Source organism: Mugil cephalus, chromosome 11 (assembly GCF_022458985.1).
Source record: "Mugil cephalus isolate CIBA_MC_2020 chromosome 11, CIBA_Mcephalus_1.1, whole genome shotgun sequence".
NCBI lineage: Eukaryota > Metazoa > Chordata > Actinopteri > Mugiliformes > Mugilidae > Mugil > Mugil cephalus.
In genome coordinates, this window is record NC_061780.1 from 11,983,172 (window position 1) to 12,005,643 (window position 22,472).

Consider the following 22,472-nt stretch of genomic DNA (forward strand, 5'->3'; position numbering starts at 1 on the left):
ATAACAGTTTTCATGTCGTTTTCAAAGGCGACTGTACAAGCTTGATGCATTCCTAACAGCAAAAGACTGTAATACTACATGTTAAAGTGGAAGCAGGAGCATGTGCCTTTTGTAAAAACTCATGAGAATAAATAAGTCACTTTTTAAGTAATTTTGAAAGTCAGTGACAGTTTGGTCCATGCACATCAGACATTCTCTTAAATACACTCACCTCACAACATTTGTAAAACTAAAATGAAATGGTTCAAAATTTCAGTAAGTGAGTAGATGTGTGAAAGTTTTGTCCGTGTTTCCTACAGTACTTTGTGTCACTATGAATTTTCACTATATCTGCATTTTCTGTTGTCCTGCCTTAAAAGTATGCATACTCTTAGTGAAATTCAGAATGTCCAAGTGTTAACATTAAATGAGAGGCCATGCACTCACCAGTGTAGTATAAAGGCCTTTGTCAAACTTCTTGCCTACAGCTCGGAGGTCACAGGCCGGTCGACCCTCCACTCCGCTGTCACAGTCCACAGACTTTTCACACTGCAACAAAAACCCACACATACATATTATGCTCCATTTAATACATTTCAGTAATTACAAATTCCAGTAAACACTAAAAACACCTATCACAGGACAGCAACCTACAATGCCTTAACCTTTATTTACCACAAGCTACGTTTCATCCTCTTACCTGTGAACACGTAACAAGGTGCTGGGTGAGGGTGGAGGAAAGCAAGCAGGCCAGCACCTTCTCCACCCCAGCCCTTAGCTCTATGTAGAGCAACTCTCTCCAGGCGCTGGGCTGGGTCACGCTGCACGGTCGACACGAATACACTACGCTCTCTGGCAAGCTGGACAGGATCTCGTACAGCTCATCTGGGAAAAAAAAAAATTAAATTAAATTAGGATGGATTTAGTCTGTGAAGCAAGGCTTTATGTGCATGCTAACCAACTACTACTGGCTTTCAAAGAACAAAAATCACCTGTTAGATCCTCACACTTGGCATGAACCCAATGGTTACAGGTGCCACACTGCATCATCTGACTGTCATAGTCATTGTCCTCATAGCACTTGAAGCAGATTGGACAGTAGTTACCTGAAAGAAAGAGGTATTCAGAAAAGTTCAGCCTCAACATCAATAATGTTGGACGATTAAATAGCTGAAAGGTCATCAAGAGGCTTCCTCACCCTGTTCGTAGAGTTTTGAACAATCTGGACAGAGTCCTTTGTCATGGTTCCAATCAGTGTCCCAACTCTTCCCTGGTGTTACACCACAACTTTTACACCTGATGCATGTCATACAAACCTGCACAAAAAAACCAAGTCATATTAGCAGGAGACATCAGAGTGAGACAAACATCAGTTTGCATTTTCACACAAACCTACCCAGGCTTTCCTCTTCTTATTTTGTTTTGGATAGTTGGATCCCAAACAGGAAGCATGATAACAGTTCTGGCACCTTTCACACTCCAGTAAAGGCTGAGGGAGACAGGAAAGATATGATGCCGAAAGGTCAAACTGCATTACGGACGAGAAAATAAGCCAAAGTAGCTGCATGTACCTTTGAGAGTTTGTTTTTCCTGCCACATACGTGGCAAAACTTGCAGCGTCGACAGCACCAGTTCTCTTTATTCTCCTCAGTGGGCCGCTCTGCTGGTTCAAGGCAAAACTGGTGGAAGGGTTCACAGCATACTTGGCAATAGAGCATCTGTCAAAAGGATTTCACAAAAGCAAAAAAAAAAAAATGTTATTGTCTGTTTGGTACAATTTTACATGTTTAACTATTTAAATGTAGTAACAGGGAAAAGCAACAGATCGATTCTTTAAATGAATAAAACAGAGAGTAGTGAACGCTGACCTCATGTTGCCCTTTACTGGCACAAAGGAAGCAGACGTAGGGTGGCATCAGCGGTGCAGAGGTCAGTATACTTAAGCCACCCATATTCCAGACGTTCTCCAAAGTACAGTCCTCCTGAAAATGAGACACAATAAACAGATAAGAAATGACTAATCACAGTAGTTACCATCATAATCCTGTGTCTGTTAACCATCATCAAAACAAAGCTAAATTTCTGTGGGGTGGGTGAATGATTAATGAATTGCCTTATCAAATACAGCATGCATGACTACATGTTATTACATCTTCTGCGGATGTTTGTTTGTGTCTAATATTATATCACACAGCTGTATTTGTGACTATGGTACCTCTTACATGTACATAAAAAATATAAGACGTGTGCTTCTGTTAAAATGAATATCATAACCTGTATTGTAAAAGAAAAAAGACCAACCTTGAAGTCAACCCTGATTTTATGAGTAGGTTTAGAAGACTCAACCTCTCGCTGCTCAAATCCATGAGCCAGGGCAGCCAGGACACTGGGAGGAGTCTGCTCTGAAGAACCCTGAGATGGGAGAACCTAGGAAATAACCATAATTCAGATGTGGGCAGTAATGGACATGTTTAAATGGCAAACCTGGTTGGTTTTAACTTGTTACCATGGATACACAGGATTTGCATAAGGACATAACACAAATCAGTGCAATCAAGAACATGAAGGACGACTATATCACGACTACGATGAACATCAGCAGCTGACTATTGCAGAACTTTCTGCTCCTCCACAGTGATGCATGGTGTGCCACAGTGCGCCAAAACTGGACGGCACAAATTCTGCAAAGCGTTGTTGACTATATCTGCATACAGACTAAAGGCTCTGACAGTGTAAATCAAACACAAGTGGTGTGGCCAAGTTCATCAGGTCTAAAGACATTCAATTTGAATTTTATTACCCACCTTGTCGGGTTTACGCCGGGCCGACGGTACACGATGAGAACTGGACTTCCGATGCCGGACTTCATCGTCTGAAATGTCTCCAAGGAATCCATCCAGTGACACAAAATCTTTGGAGGACAGAGGGAGAGAACATTAAGAGGCATGTCACGAGTAAACGTACAAGCACTTAAGTTTAAAGTGTAAACTCTTCAGGTAAGCAAAGGGGATTGAACAGGATGATGTGGAGCCAGTGAAAGAGAGGCTGATGTAAAGTAACACTCCCACTACACTGAGCTGTGGCATCTTGGGAGCCATGGTACTCCGAGTGCCGAAGACTGTGACTCACAAACATTGCCAAAGTTACCACCTGGATTTAACTTAAAAAAAAAAAAAAAAGGTCTCCTATTGTCCTATTGGATAATAACTGCACGGGTGACTATCTTTCAGCTGGCACAATCATGTGGAAAGACACGTCCCGAGGTCGTGGTCGGTTAGTCTGTTTGAGTCGGGTCAATTCACTGGCACGTATCAAGCAGAGAAAACATCTAAGGGGACTGAAGCAGAGACTGAAGCGAGCCAGTGCATTATTAAAAACTGGAAGGACATTGGGGAACCATTGTCTTTGAGGAAGAAATGTAGTCGGAGAAGAATCCTGACGGTGATCGGGGATTGCTTAAAAGTTTGGTGAAATCAAAACGAAGAAAAACAACAGTAGAGCTCAGCACTGTGTCTAGTAGTGACAGTAAGTACGTACAATGTGAAGGGAGCTGAAGGGATTGAGACTGAACAGCAGTGTAGCCTTAAGAAAACCACTAATTAGTGAGACTAACCGGGGAAAATGGTCCAGCTTGCTAGGGAGCATAAAGATTAGACTTTGGAGCAATGGAAGAAGGTCGTGTGGTCTGATTAACCCTGATCCAGAGTGATGGGGCATCAGGGTAAGAAGAGAGGCACATGTCTAGTGTCTAGTGTACCAGCCTGTGGGGGCAGTGCTATCATCTGGGGTTGTTGCAGATTCTCAGGTCTAGGTTCAGAACTGTTATACCCAATGACATTATGGATTTTGGAATGGATGGAAATAAATCTTGTGACATTGCAAAAGCTCATCAAAACAACGCCACAGCGAATGGTGCTGTAATCAGAGCTAAAGGCGGTTCAACAAAATGTTATTACTAATTATCAGTGTAACAATAATAATTTACAACCCCCCATAAATTTTACTACTTTACATCTTTATTATGTTCCTTCTATAGTATTATTCCACGTGCTCTGTTTCTAATATTCCAATTCAGTCTATGAACTGTAGACAACATCTACGCTACATCGGGTGTAAAGGTTTAAGGAAATATCCCTGTTGATGTTAACTCTCCGTGATTCTGCTGTTTCAGTTTAAAAATCCCCTATGGGGAGTCAACAAAGGCACATCTTTCTGAAAACTGATGGTTATTATCTGTAAGTGTAGGATCTCTGAGCATTTATGTACCTTGATCAAAGCGAGGTCCAGCTCCCCTTCTCCTTGCTGGAGAGGCAGAGCTTGAGAGAGCTTTATCATCTACATCTGATTCGTAGTTCACCAGGTCAAAATAGACACGGGGTTTCACAACACGCTTTGGCTGCTTCCTGACAGACGGACTGTGGTCATCACCCGCGAGCCCAGATGGCGAGTCCCCAGCACCCTCGTTCCCTTCATCGTTACTTGAATGACCCCCGCTGAGAGAAGATCGCCGACGCTTAGAGGAACCTTGGAAGAAAACCGACAGAGGTAGCATTGTGATTCTAAGACTTAAGTAATATTACAGCAACGAGATGGCTTCATGCTGGAGTGAGAATTTACCTTTGGGTGCTGTTCTTCCACTTAGCCTGCGTGCTTTCCTCTCCTCAATCTGATCACACCTCTTGTATCTTTTCATAAAAAGGAAACAGAATGATTATTTCTGAACGACGCTCTGTGCTGCATTGCTAAAACCAGCAATTAAGTACACTTACACGCAACACTGCCGTTTGGTGTTTGGACCGCCGAACTTGGGTTTGTCGAGGCAGTTCATGCACTTGCCGCAATCTTCCTCGTGGTTGCAACCTTTGCACACTCCGCATCTACGTGAGCGGTATCCAAACGGCCCAAGTCCTTTCCGTTTCCCAAAACTTGGTGGCTTCTTGACCTTTGTGACCTTTAGATCAGACAGCCCGGGACTATCTGATTCAGACGGAGATCCAACATCTGCAATGATAGAGCAAGATTATGGAAAAGGTTCACATCGCACAAGAGTTTAGCTTATTTAAGTACCGCCTCCAAATGTATCCTCAGCCCCATAAGAATAGCTGTGGACTTGATACACACAGAAGTGACATAATTAATAATTAATTACAGTAATGCACTGATTGATCTTCCACAGTCAACACAAAACACTTTCAATCACAACAATCAAACTGCTTCAAAAACTACTCCATCCGCTGCCTGAAGCTCAAACCGTCACCAGCACCTTAATTCTGCTACCACCATGCAATCACTCAAGAGAGAACACTTCCAAGACAGCAAACGGAGATAGGTTTGTCAATCACGTTTTTATCTACCTTTAGCGACGGCCGTTGGGGAAATGCCAGACCTTTCATGAAGCGGCAAGGCGCTAAGTCTGGGGATGTCATCTGGCACCACGGCTCGAGGCTGCCCGAGCACCACAGATGCAGCACGGCACACGTGCTTGATGCGAGGACCTCCTGCTCTGCGAAACTCCTGGCACAGTGGGGAGATGAGCTGTGGCTGAGGACAAATAATCTATGTTAACTGGCTGGAATTGGCGGGGAGCTCTTTTTTTGCCCTCCTTAATTAAAAATCACCAGTCTCAAATGTTTCCCTTTCGCTAAGATTTAAAACCTGAGACGGAAAGAAGATTATTAAAGGGATCGATGTCTCCCCCCTCTGGAGCCTATTGATTTGGACACTTACTTGTCCTTGAGGCGTCTCTGTCTTGACTGGAACATCAGAATCCCGCGGCACCCTCTGCTTCCTCCTTTGTCTTTTGGAGGTCACATCTTGAGACCGGGCTCCGGCTAATAGCTATAGAGTTAACCATCAAAAACAAGGCATCAGTAAAAACCTAGGATGAATGGTCTCCCTTTATAACACACTCTATTTAAGTTGATAATTTACAAAAAAGATTGCGGCAATCGTGTCCTTACCCCAGATGACTTAAGCTGTTTCTGCTGGTCAATTTTAATAAGCTGGACCTTGGCTTTCCTGAGGAGATTGAACATTCTTTTATTTGCACCAGTGAGGCGTGCTCTTTGTGATGCTCCCTTTCCCATTGACCCAAGACAGTCGCCTTCGCCTGGGACGGAGTGCTGCTCTGCTCCTGTGAATGTTAAGTAATATAAGCCAAACTCAGTAGTAGTAAAAAAAAAAAAGACATGTTTAGTTTAACATGAATTAGACTGGTGTTTTTACTGATTATCTTACCTGGGTTAAGCAGGATAGTGTCTTTCCTGGCTAAATCCTCGCCTTCACCCCGCTGAAATACAAGGGTCTTGGAGTTCATAGTCCTAACACACACAGACACTTTCCTCACCACTCCAGGAGAGTCGAGGTCCTCTATCTTGAGCTTGGACTTGTCCTTCTCTGTGCTTGTGCTCCGTTGCCTGAGGCTGATGCTCATGGCCTCATCGTCGAGTCCTTCTGCTAAATCAACAGGAGGCTGAAGAGCTTTACTCACACTATCCGTTTCCATTAGAGTTTTGCTTTTGGGAAGTCCCATGTGAGGCTTCTTCAGCTTTTGGAAAATCTTGAGGTGAGCCGTTTGCTTATTGAACTTCAGGGAGCTTTTCTTTTTCTGAACATCCAGGAGGTCAGTAGATAATTCTGGGGGCTTGTCAACTGGCATGGATAAAAACAGATCATCACATTTGTCCTCTGGAGTATCATCCAGTGTATATGCTTCCTCACTAGACTCTTCTGGCATGTGCCACTTGAAACTAGAGTTCTTTAGAAGGGACCCCCTCTTTTCATTTTTCCCACTTTTTCTCTCGGAGAACAGGCTGTCGGCTATGTCAAGGCTGTCGTCCAGGTCCTGAGCTGAAAACAGATCGACATCAAGCTGAGCTTCACTCAGTATGTCCTCCTCATCAATCGGCAGGATGGGGGATATTGCTCTGTCTGCCCCTTCGTCTCGCCTCTTTCCTGGACGTATTTGCAAGCCCAGTTGTAAGCCCTTCTTCGGGGAGTTTCTTCGAGGCAACACGGACATTCCAGCGTCATCCATGAACCTCTGAGGGGTCTTGATCACTCGTGAGGACCTGGCACTTACAACGGGCATAATGAAGTGCTTGATGTTCTTTACAAATTTGGACTTACCGGGCTGAGGGTCTACAACATCTGCCTGCCCTCCATCAAGTGACGTGTCTGTTTCTTCCTGCTTCAAACTGTCTTTTTCAAGTCCCAATTCTATCAGCGTAGAAATTATTTTTGATTGCGGTTTTGGTCCTTTGGATCCAATGAACTGAAGACCCGACTGTCTCTTTTTGTACTTTTTATGTATTCCAATAAGTTTGGGACTTAGGTTCGGTGTGGCAGCTGCCAGGGGGGTGGAAATGTCACCATCTCCCTCAACTAATTCCTCACTTTCTGGAACCTTTAGGGGAGCAAATTTCCCATCTCTGCTTCTGTGTCTGTGTTTCTGCCGCTGCCCAATTAAATTTTTGCGTTTCTTCTTTAGTTTTTTGAGTGACCGTTTTGAACGTTTTGGATTTCTTGGTTGACTTTCTGACACCAAACTTTGCTGACTTTCTGACACCAAACTCTGTTGACTTTCTGACACCAAACTTTGTTGACTTTCTGACATCAAACTTTGTTGACTTTCTGACATCAAACTTTGTTGACTATCAATTAACTGAATGTCCGTTTCTTCTTTTACTGGCGGCAGTATCTGCTCTTCTTCCACTGACACAGTGTCCTGTTTGGTCTCTTGTTGAGTGCAATCTTTTGTGTCTGGCAGGCTCACCTCTAATGCCAAAGGTTGAGTATTTTCCTTTACAACAGACTCTGTGTTAGGAGAACTGTCTGTAAGTAGCTCAGTGTTGACAACAGCTTCAGGAGGAATAACAGGAGAAAGAACAGGAGAAACGACAGGAGAAAGAACAGGAGAAACAGCAGGAGAAACAGCAGGAGAAACAGCAGGAGAACTGATAGGAAAAGCAAAGGGAGAAACAACAGCCTTCTTCCGTTGCACAGACTTCTTTTTCCCTAGTTTGTTATTCCTACATCTTCTAGGTTTGGAAGGCACGGGCACTGGTTTGGCCTCTTCAATGTGTGGTTCTACCTCATTCTCTATCTTCTGTGGAGAAGCTTCGACTGGCACCTGTGAGGGAACGTCAACAGTCTTTGAGGTATCCTTGTCAAGAACTTCAGAGGAGTTTACACTGGTGAGGTCCAACTGGTCCTCAGCTGTAACCTGACAAACGGTTTCAGGAAGAACATGTGAACTGGAATCTTCAGTTGAAACCTGAGAAGAATCTTCAACGTGCACCAGTGCTGTGGCCCCATCCTGTGGACTTGTCCTAAGCCTCCGTTTCTGAGGAGTCACTGGCTTCTGGACGACAGGCTTCGCTTGTGGCGAATCAATGCTTGATGTCCTCCTCCTTAGTCTCCTGGTTGGTGTGACTTCAGGGTCCACAGATAAGGATTTATCCTCATTATTAGCTTCGCTTGGTTCCTTCAAGATGTCGTCTTTCTTTTCAGAACCAGGGCTCACCTGCTGGATCGAAAAGGATGGCTTAGAGCCTCTATGTTTACCAGGAGAAGAAACTTTCTTAATCTGAAGAGGGGGGACAATTTTCTCGCACTCTGTTTTAGGGATTTCTAGTGGAGATGTTTCAGATACTTGCTCAACATCAGCTTCCGCCTGTGGAGCGGACTCTTCTTCCAAGGGCACATCACCCTGGTTCTGGGTACCCTTCTCATTACTGTCTGTGCTTTCGCTCTCTTGTGGGGCTGTGTTATCCAGTTCCTCCGTTATATTTTTGTTCACACCTGTGTCACAAACAGCGGGCTGATCCACCTCACTCACAGCATTTGCCGTTACTTTGACGGTTGTTTCAGTGCCCGCTGTCTGACTTGCTCCCTTCACCAACGTTAAAGTCCAGATAAATTTTCTCCGTTTTTTCTTTCGAGATGAATTCTTTCCACTGGCCTTTGCATCATATTTGGGGTTTTTGATTTTTATTAACTTTAAGCTCGGGACCCTTGTTTCCTCATTTTTCAAAGGCAAACTGTCACTGGGTTGTACGGCCATGCTATCTGCTCCTGTGGATGACAGACCTTGGTCTTCTGGCACTTTTACATCTTTATTTAGCCGCCTGCTTTGCCTTCTTTTGTTATTTCCCGCCAACGGTTTGGCTTCTGCTGCATGTGAAACTTCTGTCATGGACTCTGTCAGAACAGTATCACTTTTACTCAGACTTTCTGGTTCAGTAGCACTGTCCGAGACTCTTTTGGAGGCGGGGTTGGTGACTCTATTGCTCCTGCGAGTCACTAGTTTCTTCACTGCAGAACCCTGACTTGCAACAGTTTCCTTATTCTTTAATTTCTTTGCATTCAGTTTTGGCTCTCCATTCCTGCTCTTCTTTACAGTGTCAAACTCATCCGTTGATTCTTTCTCTTTTGATATGTGGTCATCGACCACAACTTTGCCGCTGGTTTGACATACAGACTCTGCCGTCTTTAAAGCAGATCTCCCACGTCTCCTTGCAGGTGCAGTACTCCCTCCTCTATCATCTGTGCCATGTTTATCCTCTTGCGGTTCAGTTTTTAATTTGACGTGCGCACTTAAAATCTGGTCACCCGGAATGTCCTCAGCTTTTGGCTGACCCTCGATATCTTTTATCTTCAGCTTCTTGGCAGATTTTTTCTGAGGCTCTTTTATGGTTTTTATTTTCTTTTTGGCCACCAACTTTATAGTAATCCTTGGAGCTGCGGATGAAGATTTGCTTTTGGTGGACTGTCGATCTATTGTGTTCTTTCCTTTTGAACCTTTCCTGCAATCCTTTGCAGGCTTTGCTTCAAGAGATGTGTCGTGTATTTTATCCAAAGATTTTTCATCTTTAACAGGATCGGGAAGGATAGCTGCCTCCTCTGCTGGCGTTTTAAGCGGTGCCTTCTCGCTTTTTCGTTTAGATTTTGTATTGACAGCATCACCTATAAAACAAAGCAAATATTCAATACCACAAAACCTGCTGCTCCAAATTCCAACCAGTGCAATGTTCATAATGACACCAAATATATCATGTAATGCAGTAATGCATTCTTTACCTTTGGAAGAATTTTGTTGAGACAACACGGGCCCTTTGGAGCCTTTCCTCTCAGCTTCAAATCCTCTGAAGTCATCACCCTTGAATAGTCAAACTCAATGATTAATAATCTGCACCACTTAATATCACTCTGTTAATGGTTAAGCAATTTTAAGCAAAAGGCGAAACTAAAACGTTCGGTCATTAGCATTAATTGCCGTCCCCTGCACAGACCACATAACAGGCAGATGGAGCCACACATTGTTTTATTTTGATTTCTTATCAGGAATTCTTATTTTTTCATGTTCATAATAAAGACTGGATCAATGTCCAGTACAATGCTTATTTTAACAACACGCCTAAACAAAGGGTATGTGCATCTTAGCATATTAGGGGTAAAGCCATGTCTAAAAATAATAACAACAAAACTGTGGAAGAAAAATAAATTATATGATTAACATTTATGACTGTTCTCATTTTTTCCGCATTCACACCAACCACTTCCATGCGTTACCTTGAGTTTTGGTGCATGAGACATTAACTGGTTCTGCATTAATAACAACCAATAACAAACGTGCGTCTATTTAAAAAAAAAACTCATTAATTACAACGTTGCATGCAATCCGGATTATTTACCTCTGCATGCACGATCAGAACTCATCAACTCAACTCTAGCATATGAATAAGTTAGTGTGAACGCCTACACTAACGTTATAGAAAACTGCAGGTCAATGTGGGTCTGAGTCCCTGCAAGTACTGCATGTATTCCTCACACTTGCAATAGAAATCCGAAAGCCTTCAAACAGGTCGGCTACAGCTAATTCCTGCCTGGCCACAGACTACTTTCAGTTTTAACAACAGTGCTATTGGCTTTGACACACTTGGGCACCACCATTTAAACCTGTCGTGTTAGTAGCATTAGCTTACAGCTAGCTACCCCGTTCTCTACAAGACATTCAAACTCACTTCTAACTGCAGAAAAGACACACAGCTGAAATTAAACCTAAGCAGTATTGGGGTTTCTATCGCTGCTATCTCGCCTGGGCACACATGGTCCAGTCCGACATGTAATTGTGTCTTTCTGAACTAACGTTAGCTGAGGAGCAAATGTGTCCAGCCCATGAAAACAGAGGTGTTAGCAGCTAGCCCCATAGCCCTCTCGCTCTTTGTGTTCACTGTGAGCTATGAGTTAGCTCACTGCTACTCTGCGGCCCATAGGTGAAATAATAAATAACGATCCCCGTTTACAAATTGGCATCGCCAGTCATTGGCTTTTAAACATATTAACTAAGGTTACTCGTGTTCTAATCTTCTAATATATAACCCACGCAAAGGAAACTAATTTAACAGTGCTAAAGTAACTTGCACGGGGTTGTTACTCGTTCAAGTGGTATTTTTGCGTTAGGACTGTTTAGTAAATGTAACGGAAAGCTGCAGTGCGCTAACGTTAGTTAGCATGTAATATTAGCGTGAAGCTAAAGTTAACGTTAGGGATGTTGACATTTTCTCCACGACACTAACCAGCCACACCGCCGTGGACAGCAGTACTCACACGTACACACGTCAACAATCACGCAAAATGTGAGAAAATGAAATAAAGATACTAACTCCTGAGTCGGTTTGGGACCTCACCTCTTCACTCCCACTAGAGCTGTACCCAGCCTGACCGAGGCTCTTGTGGCTTGCCTCTATTCCAAGTAAGCGTATGTGAGACTGGTCTTCGTTTAACGATACAACCAGGTTTGCGGGCCTCGGCCCTACGTTAGTCACATCATCAGCTTCTAAGCCCGATCGCCCGAGTTGCCATCGCTTCTCAGAGCGCAAACGACTGCGTGATGACCAAGGCCGACCGGGGAAACGACCTCTGGCCGTGGCGGTTCCACCTTGGCCTCCCAGGGCAGCCGCGGTTGCTGATCCGCATCCCGCTGCCGCCATCATTGCTTCAACAACAACACACACCGACGGTCGGCTAGCAGCAGCGGCTCGAGGAGACACAAGAGGGAAGGCGCCAGATGGGAGGGGGGGGGGCCGCAAGGGTGCAAGGGAAACGGAGTTTTTTTTTTCTGTGAGGCTCGTGGCGGTGGTACGTCAAATCTTCATTCACAAATTTAAACGCATTATGTTTCTATTACACTTAGATACGAGTCAGAATTTAGCGGTTGCAGTCATTTAAATTCCACTCATAAAACAAACGTCCTTCAACAATAATTTTAATTGTGTTTACGTATATCAACACGTTACATTTTCACGGCTATCCAGACAAAAACATTGCAATATATTTTATTACAAGGGATAGTATATAATAAATTGTCTGTTAACAATTTGTTCAGCAATCAGATGTTATAAATTAAGCATTTTGATAGTCTGGTAGTGGTCCAATGAACTAATAGGCGAAATGTTAATAAAATTGACATTGCAAATTTAAGTAAGAGCTTAATCTTTATCATCACAGACATGGGTAACATCTGACAGAAGGGCCTGGATGCAGAGGAAAATAATGCAGTGGTAGAGCATTTAAAATGAGTGCAATGATTATGCAACGCACATCCACGATTTAGCATCAGTACAGTAGTATAGTAACACATTGCAATACAGTAGATACACATCGTTATTACTTCCATCAACTATTTAATCAGGAAGCAGCAGAACTATTCCACAACTCAACAGTAAATGTGATTTAAACAGCTCACAGAAGAAACGTGATTTTCTTTGTGCACTCCGCTTCCACTAGGTGGCGGTAAGTGGTGCATGTTAGCTTGCGATTCCCATAAAAAGAACAAAGATTATAAAAAAGAAGGGGAAGAAGAAGAGGAGGACGAGGAAGTGTTTTGTGATTGTTTTTGTCCAGTTGATTAGCGCCGTTTGTCTGACTTTTGGTGAAAAAGAAATATATAAGGTAAAATATTTTTACATTTATGTAAGTAATGCTATTTCGTGGAAACATCATAAGACTACATTACCCGTCATAGACGTCGGGAGTCACTAGTACGGATGTTTTTGGCAGTCGGAACAGTCCTGTGCTGCATTGTTAAGCTAACAAAATGCTATCGTTAGCCTGAGGTGAATTTCCAGTCATCTGACAAACATCTGAGTCACAGAGCATAAAGTCGCTGCTTTATTGTTTGACTTACGGTTTTATATGATTGCGCAGGTTAGGGTATGTCCAAGCCATTAAACCCAGCCACAAATTCTCAGTGGTAAACAAGATAGTTTCATTTCGGTTTGCTAAAGCTGATTCAACGCTGTAAGGTTAAACTTTGTTTTTCTTTTTGTAACAGCGTCCACATTAATTCACGATGAACCTTGAACGTCTGCCCAATGAGGAGAAACTCGGCCTGTGCAGAAAATATTACTTAGGTGAGTATTATATTTACTCTCACTACTAATTAGTAGTTTATTTCTATAAATCTGTGTAGACGTAATGCAATAGCGCCAGTAACAATACAAACTGTCTCAAGACGCTTTACAAACTCTGGCCTGAAACCTGAAGGTAACAGTGGCAAGGAAAAACTCCCTTTTAACAGGAAGAAACCTTGAGCAGGATCCAGCTCATATGGAGGGAAACAGAAAAAAGAGAGAAGAAAACAGCAGGAGAAATTACATAAACATACAGCTGCCACAGATACAAATATGTAGAATCTGGTAATGATTCAAGATGCAAGATGTAGCTGACGATGTTACATGTCAGTTTAGGAACATAAGAGGAATCATAGGCATGTTGGAGAATTGTTCATTGAGGTAGGAGTGGATAACTGCAGGCCATGTAGACTGGGCATGTTGATGAGGTCAAGGTAATGAATGTCGTATGGAGCTCCACAGGTCAGAAACGCACAACTCCAGGCCAGAGACGCTCACAAGAAGATGGAGAGGGGAGAGAGAGACACATCTGTTAACGTGCAGAAGTAGTGCAGAATTGCACGACTAGTAATAGAGAAGGAATTAGAGGACATAAGCAGCATAAGTAGCTGGTAAAGAAGTAGTAACAGGAGTAGTCGCCATATGTTACATCTTCAGATCCTATTGAGGGTGCATGGGTAAAATATTTTATTTCATTCTCTCTGTCAATTACTAAGTTTTTCCCAATTTTTGTTCCAGGTGGTTTTGCGTTTCTCCCTTTTCTGTGGCTGGTCAACGTTGTTTGGTTTTTTCGGGAGGCATTCGTAAAGCCAGCCTACACTGAACAGCTCCAGATAAAAACCTGTGAGTGACAAAAATGCAAAAAGAAAAAAAAATGTATATTAAGAAACAGACCATGAAATTGTATGTTTTGCAGTTTTCCCACAATAGTTGCAAGTGGATTTTACACTTGTAACTTGTTAAATCCAGTTAAATGCGGTTGTATCGCTGAGAAATATTTTCAGTTTAAATAAAATGTTACAGCACACTGACATATTACCATGTGTATGTACTTTTTGCTATAACTTCTACCAAACAATTTATTAGAACTTTGCATTTTTCATAAGACAGATAGAATAGCTTTTTATTTTGGTCAAGAAACCTGATTAAATCCTTTCCAAGTAGAATGGGCAAATGTTTCAATTTGGTTTGTCTTTCACAGAATTCACCTTTATCCACATATTTATTTTGAAAACTAAAAAGAAACTGATTATAAATACATTTCTGAGAAGACGTTCGTTAAGTCAATTTTCAGTTTAAGCTGTATTTTTTACCCTATATTAGAGGATAATATGATACTCTGTTCTGTTTTTCTTCTAGATGTGAAGCGGTCAGCGCTGGGGTTGCTGTTATGGACGGTGGTACTCACGACTTGGATTACTATTTTCCAGCATTTCAGAGCACAGTGGGGGGAGGTTGGGGATTACCTGTCCTTTACAATTCCACTGGGCAGTCCTTGAGACATTCTTCAGTGACAGGTCTTTTGAAAATAACTAACGATCCACTTTAATGGACCAAAGAATGTTCTTTCTCTAACTGCAGTGAAACATTTGGGTGGTTTGTCTAATCTTATTAAATTGGTGGCTAAATAACATGTTAAAATGGTGATCTGGCATATCTTCAAAAATAGCTGCCACTGGACCCAGAAATTCCTGTTGTTTGTTTGCCAAGGCATCTGAGAAAGTTCTTTGGTTTTTGATAGACTAACTAATCTTGTATATTTGAGGTAAATTACATGAAATAATGACTGTGAACCCAAAAACATTTTTACTGGTATGAGTGACAAATAAACTGTACCCACAATGTTTCAGTGAGTCTTTAATACACACTGTAGCTGAAGGATGAGTCAGGCTTATATCATTATCTCTCAAGGATCAATGGGTGTGGGGGATGATTGTTTTAGTGACTGATCAATGAACTATTTTTTCCAAACACACACACACACATATATATACACACTCATATCCCTCATTGTTATATATGTCTCCTAAAGTTCAGACAACCACTGGCGCCTGTTGTGGAACCGAATAACTTAATCCCTCCAAATGTCCCCACTTCCCTATCATCCTGTATGAGTCATACCATAATCAGTGCCAATTTTAGTCGCAGTCAAAGCTTAAGTGACAGGTTCTGTGTCGCTAACAGGGGAGAACATGTGCCTGCTTATACATAACTGCTGACTTTACTGGAGTGTGCCAAGAACAAGGAGTATCGGCTCATACTCTCGTAATGGTACAGGAGGTAACTTAAAACTGAGTTACGGAGAGTGCGTCCACAAAATCCTCTAATGGACACTGTGTACTCCTTGCTATTGGCATGAACTGATATTGACTTCAGTCTTACATTTATGCTCATTTATGGTCATTTATGAGGCCTTCATAACATAGTTTTTCAGCACCGTTTGGTGGCGCACGCGTTGGAGCATGTGTTTCGGGCGTCCCCGTCACTCTGCTGCCACTGTCAGTCTGGCATCCGCCCACGAGGGTCGACAACTTCTTCTTTTGAACTTATTTTTGGACAGACCTTCCTTGACAACAGATCTAAAGCGCGCCGATCCGATAATTGCGCACGGATGGTTCGCTCTCTGGTGCCATCGGCCCAATAATAAAAAGGGCCGTGGCACCGTTAATGACTAATAAACACGTTAATTGACGCTGAGCCCTCGACAGCTGCGTCTTTCCTAACACAACAGGACTGCGCTCGTATGCGTGCGGCCGCGCCTGAACACCCAAGGGTACGCAGTCCGGATCATAACAGAAGCAAGGTGCCCCAGCGCGAATTCCCAACTCATTATGCAACCCCAGCATAAAACACGCACCATAACAAGCCAGTCACGCCCAGCACCCACGGGGAGAGGATACTCGGAGTCAGACTGACGGGCGCGCCAGATCCACATCATTCAGAACAAGCGGGTTAAACGGGGGCTGTCCTTTCCCTTTTGCGCACCACTTTGGTCAGAGAATATAAGACGAGGTACGCCGAGCAGCGCTGCCTTTCAGCTTCGCAACCTCAACTGGTTTAGTCAGCTCTCCTCTTTTTATTCTTTCCAAAAAAGAAAAGTCTTTTGCCACTTAGAAATGGACTTCATCCTGACACCCACTTTGCCAGCTGGTGATATCCCATGGGAGAAGGTCTTACCACCTCTTATTCCTCGGCTGAACGGGACTTACGGACAACATAACTGGTCACCTACGTTATTACTCCCAGAGACTGACAATGGCAGTTCTGCAGAGGTAGGTTATTTTAATGTTTTTAAGTGGTAGAAATGTAATAACTGTTACTGAGTAAATGATCTTTGTAATATCTACATCTAAACTTAGATTTTCAGCTGCATCCAGTCTGATCTAAATGAATGTCTCCCAAAATCTATTAGACATCAATTAGATTAGAAATTGCCGTTTTCACTCCTAGTGTATTTTATTTCTGCATATTTATGTGTAATTTTTTTTGGCAGGTGAACTGTGATGACGGCAGATTTTTAGTCCAAGTTGATGTGAAGCATTTCAACCCAGAAGACCTAATGGTGAAAGTGATAGGAGACTTCGTGGAAGTGCAAGGAAAGCACGAGGAAAAAAAGGTTGGTATGCTGGGAGGAACACCAAGTGCACTTCAGCGAGAGGAAACTCTGTGTGATCCTCTAATTTTACCCCTGCTCTCATCTTCTCTCTGTCAGAAGGATGGCCCTGGCTTCACAACACGGCAGTTTAACCGCCGCTACCGAATCCCAAAAGGAGTGGACACCCTGGCTTTGGAGTCTGCGGTCTCTCCAGACGGCGTCCTTATCATATCTGCACCTATGCTGCAAACTGAAAACTCCATATCCCTGACTTAAACGCACTAACGCACAAAAATCTCCTCACCATCTTCACTGCATATAAAAAAAAAATGTATCTGAATCTCTTATGAACACACAAGCAAAACAAAAAGCAACAACTCCCAGGTCCTCCACTCAACGCGTGCCAAAACATCCATTTGTTCTGTTCCTGGCACTCATCTAATATTCCCTGAGGTTTGTATATACTGCTCTGCTATTACTCACCTTCTTACATAATGTTTCAAGGAACCACTCTGTAAATATTTTGTGTTCGCCATTTGAGCTGTTGCCTGTTTTTGTGAAACTTTTGTAAATGCATTGAATTGTCATTTTGATTAATCAGACATGCATTTTCCCAATGTAATGTGGAAATATTTCTCGGAAAAAAAGTGCAAATAAACTTTATTTCTTTATAAAAATGATGATAATAAAAAAAGAAACTACAAGTGCCTGTTGCCAGTGTTCAAGTAATGTGTTATTCTCCTTCTGGAAATTCATTCAACATGGAGTCCACTTCACTGAGGAGAGAAACAGAGAAGTAGTAATTTTTTTGGAAAATGGGATATGAGACCAACATTATATATATATTTTACATAAACCATGTGTACTGGTAATGCATAGCAAATTATTCTGATCAGTAACTAATTTTACCTGATTTGCTCCTTAACCCATTTTCTTTGTTTGCGAAGGACTTGTAACAAAGGGTCACCTTCAAATTCTTTCTCATCAGAATCTGAAACAAAAGGAAATTTAGTGACGAGGAAATGAACAGATACCGGACAACCATGGGCAAATGCCGAGACAACACGTTCAAAGCGGTGAAAACGCAACAGCGCTGTACACGTTATACAGAGCACTTTGCATACAAGCAGCCGCAGGGAAAGTTCTCTGGGTTTTGACCTCAAAGGGTTTAAGAATGTGAAGCCTGGCATCTATTCATAGATCAGAATTTATTCTCCACAATTATCTACAGGGCAAAGGTCGGTGCCTTTCGCCCCCATACCCTCACCTTCAGCTTCTTGCAGCAGCTGTGAAATGGCTTCCACGGAGTTCTGCGCATTGCACGGAGGGACTGGGGAGTGTGAGGGTGTAGAGACGGCGTGAGGAGGTAACACACGTGGAACAGGGATATTCTGTGCAGCAGGTGAATCCACCGCGGGGAACAATACCTCTGAAACTACCTGTCAAGGCCCAACGAGAACACCATCCTTCCGGTTAATGCACGTTGTGCTATGCTACATCTGTAGTAAGGTTAGCATATTTGAAGAAGGTTTGCGTTTTCAATTCAATGTAAAACGGTTAAACTACCAAACAGATTTTTCACGTTCTGTCCATCTTCTTTATTTTTTGGTTCTGAGATGAAACGGACTCATAAACCCTCATAAAGTGCTGTATTCTTTTTATAAACAACACACATATCTTTCAGTTCATCTGGTCGGATGCCAAGTTCTGACAGCAGGGAAAACTTTGAGACCAAATATGCACACAGAGTCTTTCTGGCTACAAAGAGCGCCTGCATGACTTAAAGAGAGCATAAAACAAAAAGGAGTTGGTGCAAGCAACAAAAACAAAGTGCAGCTTTCCTCATTTACAGACCTGTCCTAAGGCACTGTGGATCGGAGAGGGTGGTGGTTCATGATCACCACTGCAGCTTTCACTGGCCGACTCCTGGTTTCCCTCCTGGCGAAGCGGCTCCCTGCACCGCGTGACCTTTTTGGGAAGCCTTTGATGCGAACAAGTCCTGTTTGTACAGCAATACCCCGCATAATGTTAACAGATCATAAGCAAATCTTACATTTAAGCATTCAGACTTGAATTCGTCCACGATTTAAATAGGTCACCTTTCTTTTTCTTTCCTTTGCTGTCTGACTGCCGTCTTCTTCTCATTCTTCTCTGGCTCTTTTGTGTCCGCTTTCTTTGTCTTGTTCCTCTCTGGTATTGTTTGGCGACTAGGCCACTCTTGCCCTAGAGCTCCGGGCAGAGCGGAATGAGGGGACGGCGTGTTCTCACCAAGAGGCGCATCGCTGGAGGGGTTCGTCGAGCTTGCAGGGGGGACCTGGGTCCCCTTTTTGTCGACGACGGTGGCCTGAGGCTCATTTAACCTTTGAGCAACGCCTTGCTGCGATCCAGCCTGAGACGACTGGATGGGACAGGGCAAGACATCACAGAGTAAATGCATATGGGCAGGAACATGGGCAATGGCCTGGGGCTGAGAGACCGAGGAGCCAGGGACCACATAAGCAGGAAGTGGCGGACTGTGGGCCTCTTGCTGGGGAGCAGGGGCATGTGGATGCATATCGCCTTGTGAGGACTGAGAAGGTTGCGTTCTCTGCTGTTGCTGTAGATTATGTGAGGAAAATAAATTTAGTACAAACCTGTGAGTATGCAACACAGTAAAAAAATATATATATACAGTTAATGTATCACACAGTTTGATCCCGACCTCGTGAGCTTGTCCACCAGATGATGGATGGCTTAAGATGGGGGACCGCCAGCTAAATGTAGAACCGTGGAGACTGGAGGGCTGCGGGGTCCGAGGCCACTCCCTGGCTTGCTCCATCTTTCTCCTTAAACGCCACTGGAACAAGATATCTTCCTCAGGACGCGTGGGGGGCACCGTGACAGCGTGGACTGAGTCTGAACTGACCATCCCTGGATTTGTTAGAAAACACATTGCACAAAACCACAGCAGTAAGCAACTCGGCGTTAAGAAGAGTCCACAGCAAGTTAAAATTATGTTCTATTTCACAGTCTTGTCGTACCAGCTGAAGCTCGTAGTAAACTTGCAATCGCAGGTCGTCGCGCCGGCTCATCTACAGTGACCGGAGAGGAGAAATCTGAGCCTCCCAGGCCCTCGGAGCTGACAGGGTTAGATCCATCACTCACAGTGTATTCGCTGTCAGAACGACGATAAGTTAATTGCAAGCCAAGGGATGAATTCTTTTATCATTATTATTATATAAATTGTCGGTGTTTCTACCCTCGCAGCAAAAGTCTGTTGGCTCTTTCTTGAAGATGTAATATCTCTGCGTCATCGAATTCAGACTGGGAAGCGTCAGACAAAATCTGAGAAACAAAGACAAAACAAGCAGAACAGCATAATAGTTTTCCTCAAGATTTGAATATAGATCATCATGCTGAATAAATGAATAAAATTTAATTTTCCGTCCTTATAATATAAAGTTTCTTCTCATAAATTTTTAGAGTGATACATTTAGCTAGGCTGACGTAACCTAGTAACATACCATTTGAATTTCATTATGGGACATGCTTTGATTGTCCTGGCAGATGTTCACCGGGGGATAATGAATCCCAAACCAAACAACTCCACACTGAAATTCCCTCACTGAAGTTTTATTTTTTATTTTTTTTGGGAGGAGGGGCTCAGGCTGGCTTTCAGGCGAATGTTTGGCACCAGCAGGCTGCCCAACGTGTCAACTGTAGCTGTACGAATGATGGAATCCCGGGCACTTAATAAACACAGAGGTTTCCAAATGGACCGGTGTGGTATTGAAATGCAAATATTTATATGTACACCAGGTTCGGAATAAAGCGTTTCTCCTGCACCCAAGCTAGCTCTCAGGCATTCAAGGTGATGCTGGCACAAAACTGGGCACATTGTAGAATAATCCTGTATAGTATCATACACAAAAGTAAATCCTTTAACCTTTCCATTTATAAATTTGGAAAATAAAGCACTTGTTGTTCCTGTTCGGTTGGAACACACAGCACGGGGAAAAGGTCAATTCAAGTAAACTCACAAATGCACTCACACTGAGGGATCCTCCACACGGGGAAAGGGATCTCTCACGTTGATGCCGCCGAGCTGGACTGTGGTCACCTTTCAGAGGCAGGATGACAAGGGGTCAGAGAAAGGGGGATGATTTTCAGGGAATTCAGGAGCTGGTTACACTTAAATGTTTATACATTAAAATGCAGTAATAAGTGAAAAAAGACCTTTGTCTGTTGTTTTAGTTGGCGTCGAACTGGCCGGCAAAGATGAGTCTGACGCCCACCAAAACGGCACCCGCTCCTCCTCTCCAACAGCAGAAGACATCTGCTGCCGCTCCTCTCGACTCTGCGGCCGACCGCGGCGAAAACGTTCTATATATCTGGAAAACCAGAAGACACTCAATAAGCTAGCCTGCGTGACCTTTTCTCTTTGAAGAACAAATGTTTAAATAGTGCAAAAGACATACTTCGCCAGCACCGAATCCTGCTGACCTCCTGGAGCTGAGGCGACTGTCACCGGCTGTTTGGGCGCCTCCATGTCAGACAAGCCTTGATTGCTGTCAGGAGAAGCTCCACCGTCGGTGGAGGGCCAGTACTCATCAAAACCAGGGCGTCCATCGGTGGAGGAAAAATGGTGGTCGCGTTCCCTGTCCAGCCGAGCGTGTAAATGTGGACTGGATCGTTGCTTTGAACGTACAGGACTCGGAGTCTGCAAAAACAACGAAAGGAGCAATAGATAGTTTTTGACTTGGGGGAGTGAAAATAAGATGCGTCTTGGAGTTAATCCTGACTTAAATAAGTACCGTTTTCTTCTCTTTCTTTGAGATGGCCTGCTTGCGAGATGGGTGGTAGTGTGCTCTCCTCCCGGTTGATGCAGGCGGGAAGGGATTCTGCCTTGTGAATACAGACCCACTAAAAGAAAAACAACATACATGACTTACTGTAAATACTATTTAGTCTACTGTAACATGTGCCCATTAAGTCTTACCTGGACTTCATGACAGTTTTAGAATCACAGGCGATTCATCAGTGCACCCAGAAAGGGATGTTTCACTGTAACTGACGTTTTTATCATAAATTACAGCTGGGCTGCCTTGTTCATTTGACTAGATTATACATGTAATGTAACGACCACTTTATCCAACTCCGAGTCTGTACTACACAACACAAAGCTACAATGAATGCAAACGACAGCACAGCACAAACTGTCTTCGTGGTAGTAAGATAAGTTACTACAGCAGAGATTGAAAACCTATTCGTACTACGGTGTAAAACTTTGACCAAAAAGATAACCACATAAATCTTATTTTCAAAAACTACCTCACAGTGTCGATGCGGTACCAGAAGTGACGGTCATGCGGATCGTTATTTACTACACGACGCGCAGCCAATAGGCGTCGAGTAAAATATAACGGACGTACCGTTTAGCCAATCACAGAGAAGCTCCTGTTTACACAAGGGCCAATCAGCTAATAGGAAACAGACAGCGCGCG

The 22,472-nt window shown here is 43.3% G+C and overlaps 4 protein-coding genes across 8 annotated transcripts in view; 2 read left to right on the forward strand and 2 right to left on the reverse strand.

Moving 5' to 3' along the window:
* The window catches only part of kmt2bb (lysine (K)-specific methyltransferase 2Bb), a 23,523-nt gene extending 11,505 nt beyond the window's left edge, over positions 1 to 12,018 (reverse strand). Inside the window, exons 1-18 of one of the 2 annotated variants that reach the window (XM_047597676.1) lie at positions 11,670 to 12,018; positions 10,060 to 10,138; positions 6,217 to 9,945; positions 5,940 to 6,112; positions 5,707 to 5,817; positions 5,334 to 5,520; positions 4,749 to 4,980; positions 4,597 to 4,664; positions 4,246 to 4,503; positions 2,784 to 2,890; positions 2,281 to 2,406; positions 1,848 to 1,961; positions 1,551 to 1,697; positions 1,376 to 1,468; positions 1,178 to 1,295; positions 972 to 1,085; positions 680 to 864; positions 427 to 528 (exon numbers count right to left, since the gene is read on the reverse strand). In XM_047597676.1, the coding sequence (XP_047453632.1) occupies positions 427 to 528; positions 680 to 864; positions 972 to 1,085; positions 1,178 to 1,295; positions 1,376 to 1,468; positions 1,551 to 1,697; positions 1,848 to 1,961; positions 2,281 to 2,406; positions 2,784 to 2,890; positions 4,246 to 4,503; positions 4,597 to 4,664; positions 4,749 to 4,980; positions 5,334 to 5,520; positions 5,707 to 5,817; positions 5,940 to 6,112; positions 6,217 to 9,945; positions 10,060 to 10,138; positions 11,670 to 11,975 (6,249 nt within the window). In that variant the 5' untranslated portion in view covers positions 11,976 to 12,018. Of the gene's footprint in view, positions 1 to 426; positions 529 to 679; positions 865 to 971; positions 1,086 to 1,177; positions 1,296 to 1,375; positions 1,469 to 1,550; positions 1,698 to 1,847; positions 1,962 to 2,280; positions 2,407 to 2,783; positions 2,891 to 4,245; positions 4,504 to 4,596; positions 4,665 to 4,748; positions 4,981 to 5,333; positions 5,521 to 5,706; positions 5,818 to 5,939; positions 6,113 to 6,216; positions 9,946 to 10,059; positions 10,139 to 11,645 lie in introns of both variants that reach the window. The other variant, XM_047597674.1, reaches the window with a different exon arrangement.
* Positions 12,019 to 12,781: 763 nt separating this feature from the next.
* Positions 12,782 to 15,238, forward strand: psenen (presenilin enhancer, gamma-secretase subunit). Its single transcript, XM_047597685.1, has 4 exons — positions 12,782 to 12,933; positions 13,316 to 13,394; positions 14,133 to 14,237; positions 14,754 to 15,238. Exons 2-4 carry the CDS (start codon positions 13,334 to 13,336, stop codon positions 14,891 to 14,893), a joined length of 306 nt encoding a protein of 101 aa, XP_047453641.1. The 5' UTR covers positions 12,782 to 12,933; positions 13,316 to 13,333; the 3' UTR covers positions 14,894 to 15,238.
* A 741-nt stretch (positions 15,239 to 15,979) lies between these two features.
* On the forward strand, positions 15,980 to 17,693 carry hspb6 (heat shock protein, alpha-crystallin-related, b6). 2 transcript variants are annotated; one of them, XM_047597691.1, is made up of 3 exons: positions 15,980 to 16,666; positions 16,888 to 17,010; positions 17,110 to 17,693. In XM_047597691.1, the coding sequence occupies exons 1-3, from the start codon at positions 16,511 to 16,513 to the stop codon at positions 17,263 to 17,265; spliced, it is 435 nt and encodes a 144-aa protein (XP_047453647.1). In that variant the 5' UTR covers positions 15,980 to 16,510; the 3' UTR covers positions 17,266 to 17,693. The 2 variants fall into 2 exon arrangements, with proteins under 2 accessions (XP_047453647.1, XP_047453646.1); XM_047597690.1 differs by having other exon boundaries at positions 16,183 to 16,666; positions 17,107 to 17,693.
* On the reverse strand, positions 17,633 to 22,342 carry proser3 (proline and serine rich 3). 3 transcript variants are annotated; one of them, XM_047597686.1, is made up of 14 exons: positions 22,300 to 22,342; positions 21,968 to 22,131; positions 21,783 to 21,891; positions 21,447 to 21,688; positions 21,205 to 21,359; positions 21,009 to 21,088; positions 20,228 to 20,313; positions 20,010 to 20,143; positions 19,691 to 19,899; positions 19,089 to 19,585; positions 18,844 to 18,988; positions 18,257 to 18,428; positions 17,899 to 17,980; positions 17,633 to 17,765 (listed from the first exon to the last, which is right to left on the reverse strand). In XM_047597686.1, the coding sequence occupies exons 2-14, from the start codon at positions 21,976 to 21,978 to the stop codon at positions 17,723 to 17,725; spliced, it is 1,965 nt and encodes a 654-aa protein (XP_047453642.1). In that variant the 5' UTR covers positions 21,979 to 22,131; positions 22,300 to 22,342; the 3' UTR covers positions 17,633 to 17,722. The 3 variants fall into 3 exon arrangements, with proteins under 3 accessions (XP_047453642.1, XP_047453645.1, XP_047453643.1); XM_047597689.1 differs by having other exon boundaries at positions 21,783 to 21,873; positions 21,968 to 22,316; XM_047597687.1 differs by having other exon boundaries at positions 21,021 to 21,088; positions 21,968 to 22,316.
* Positions 22,343 to 22,472: the final 130 nt, after the last annotated feature.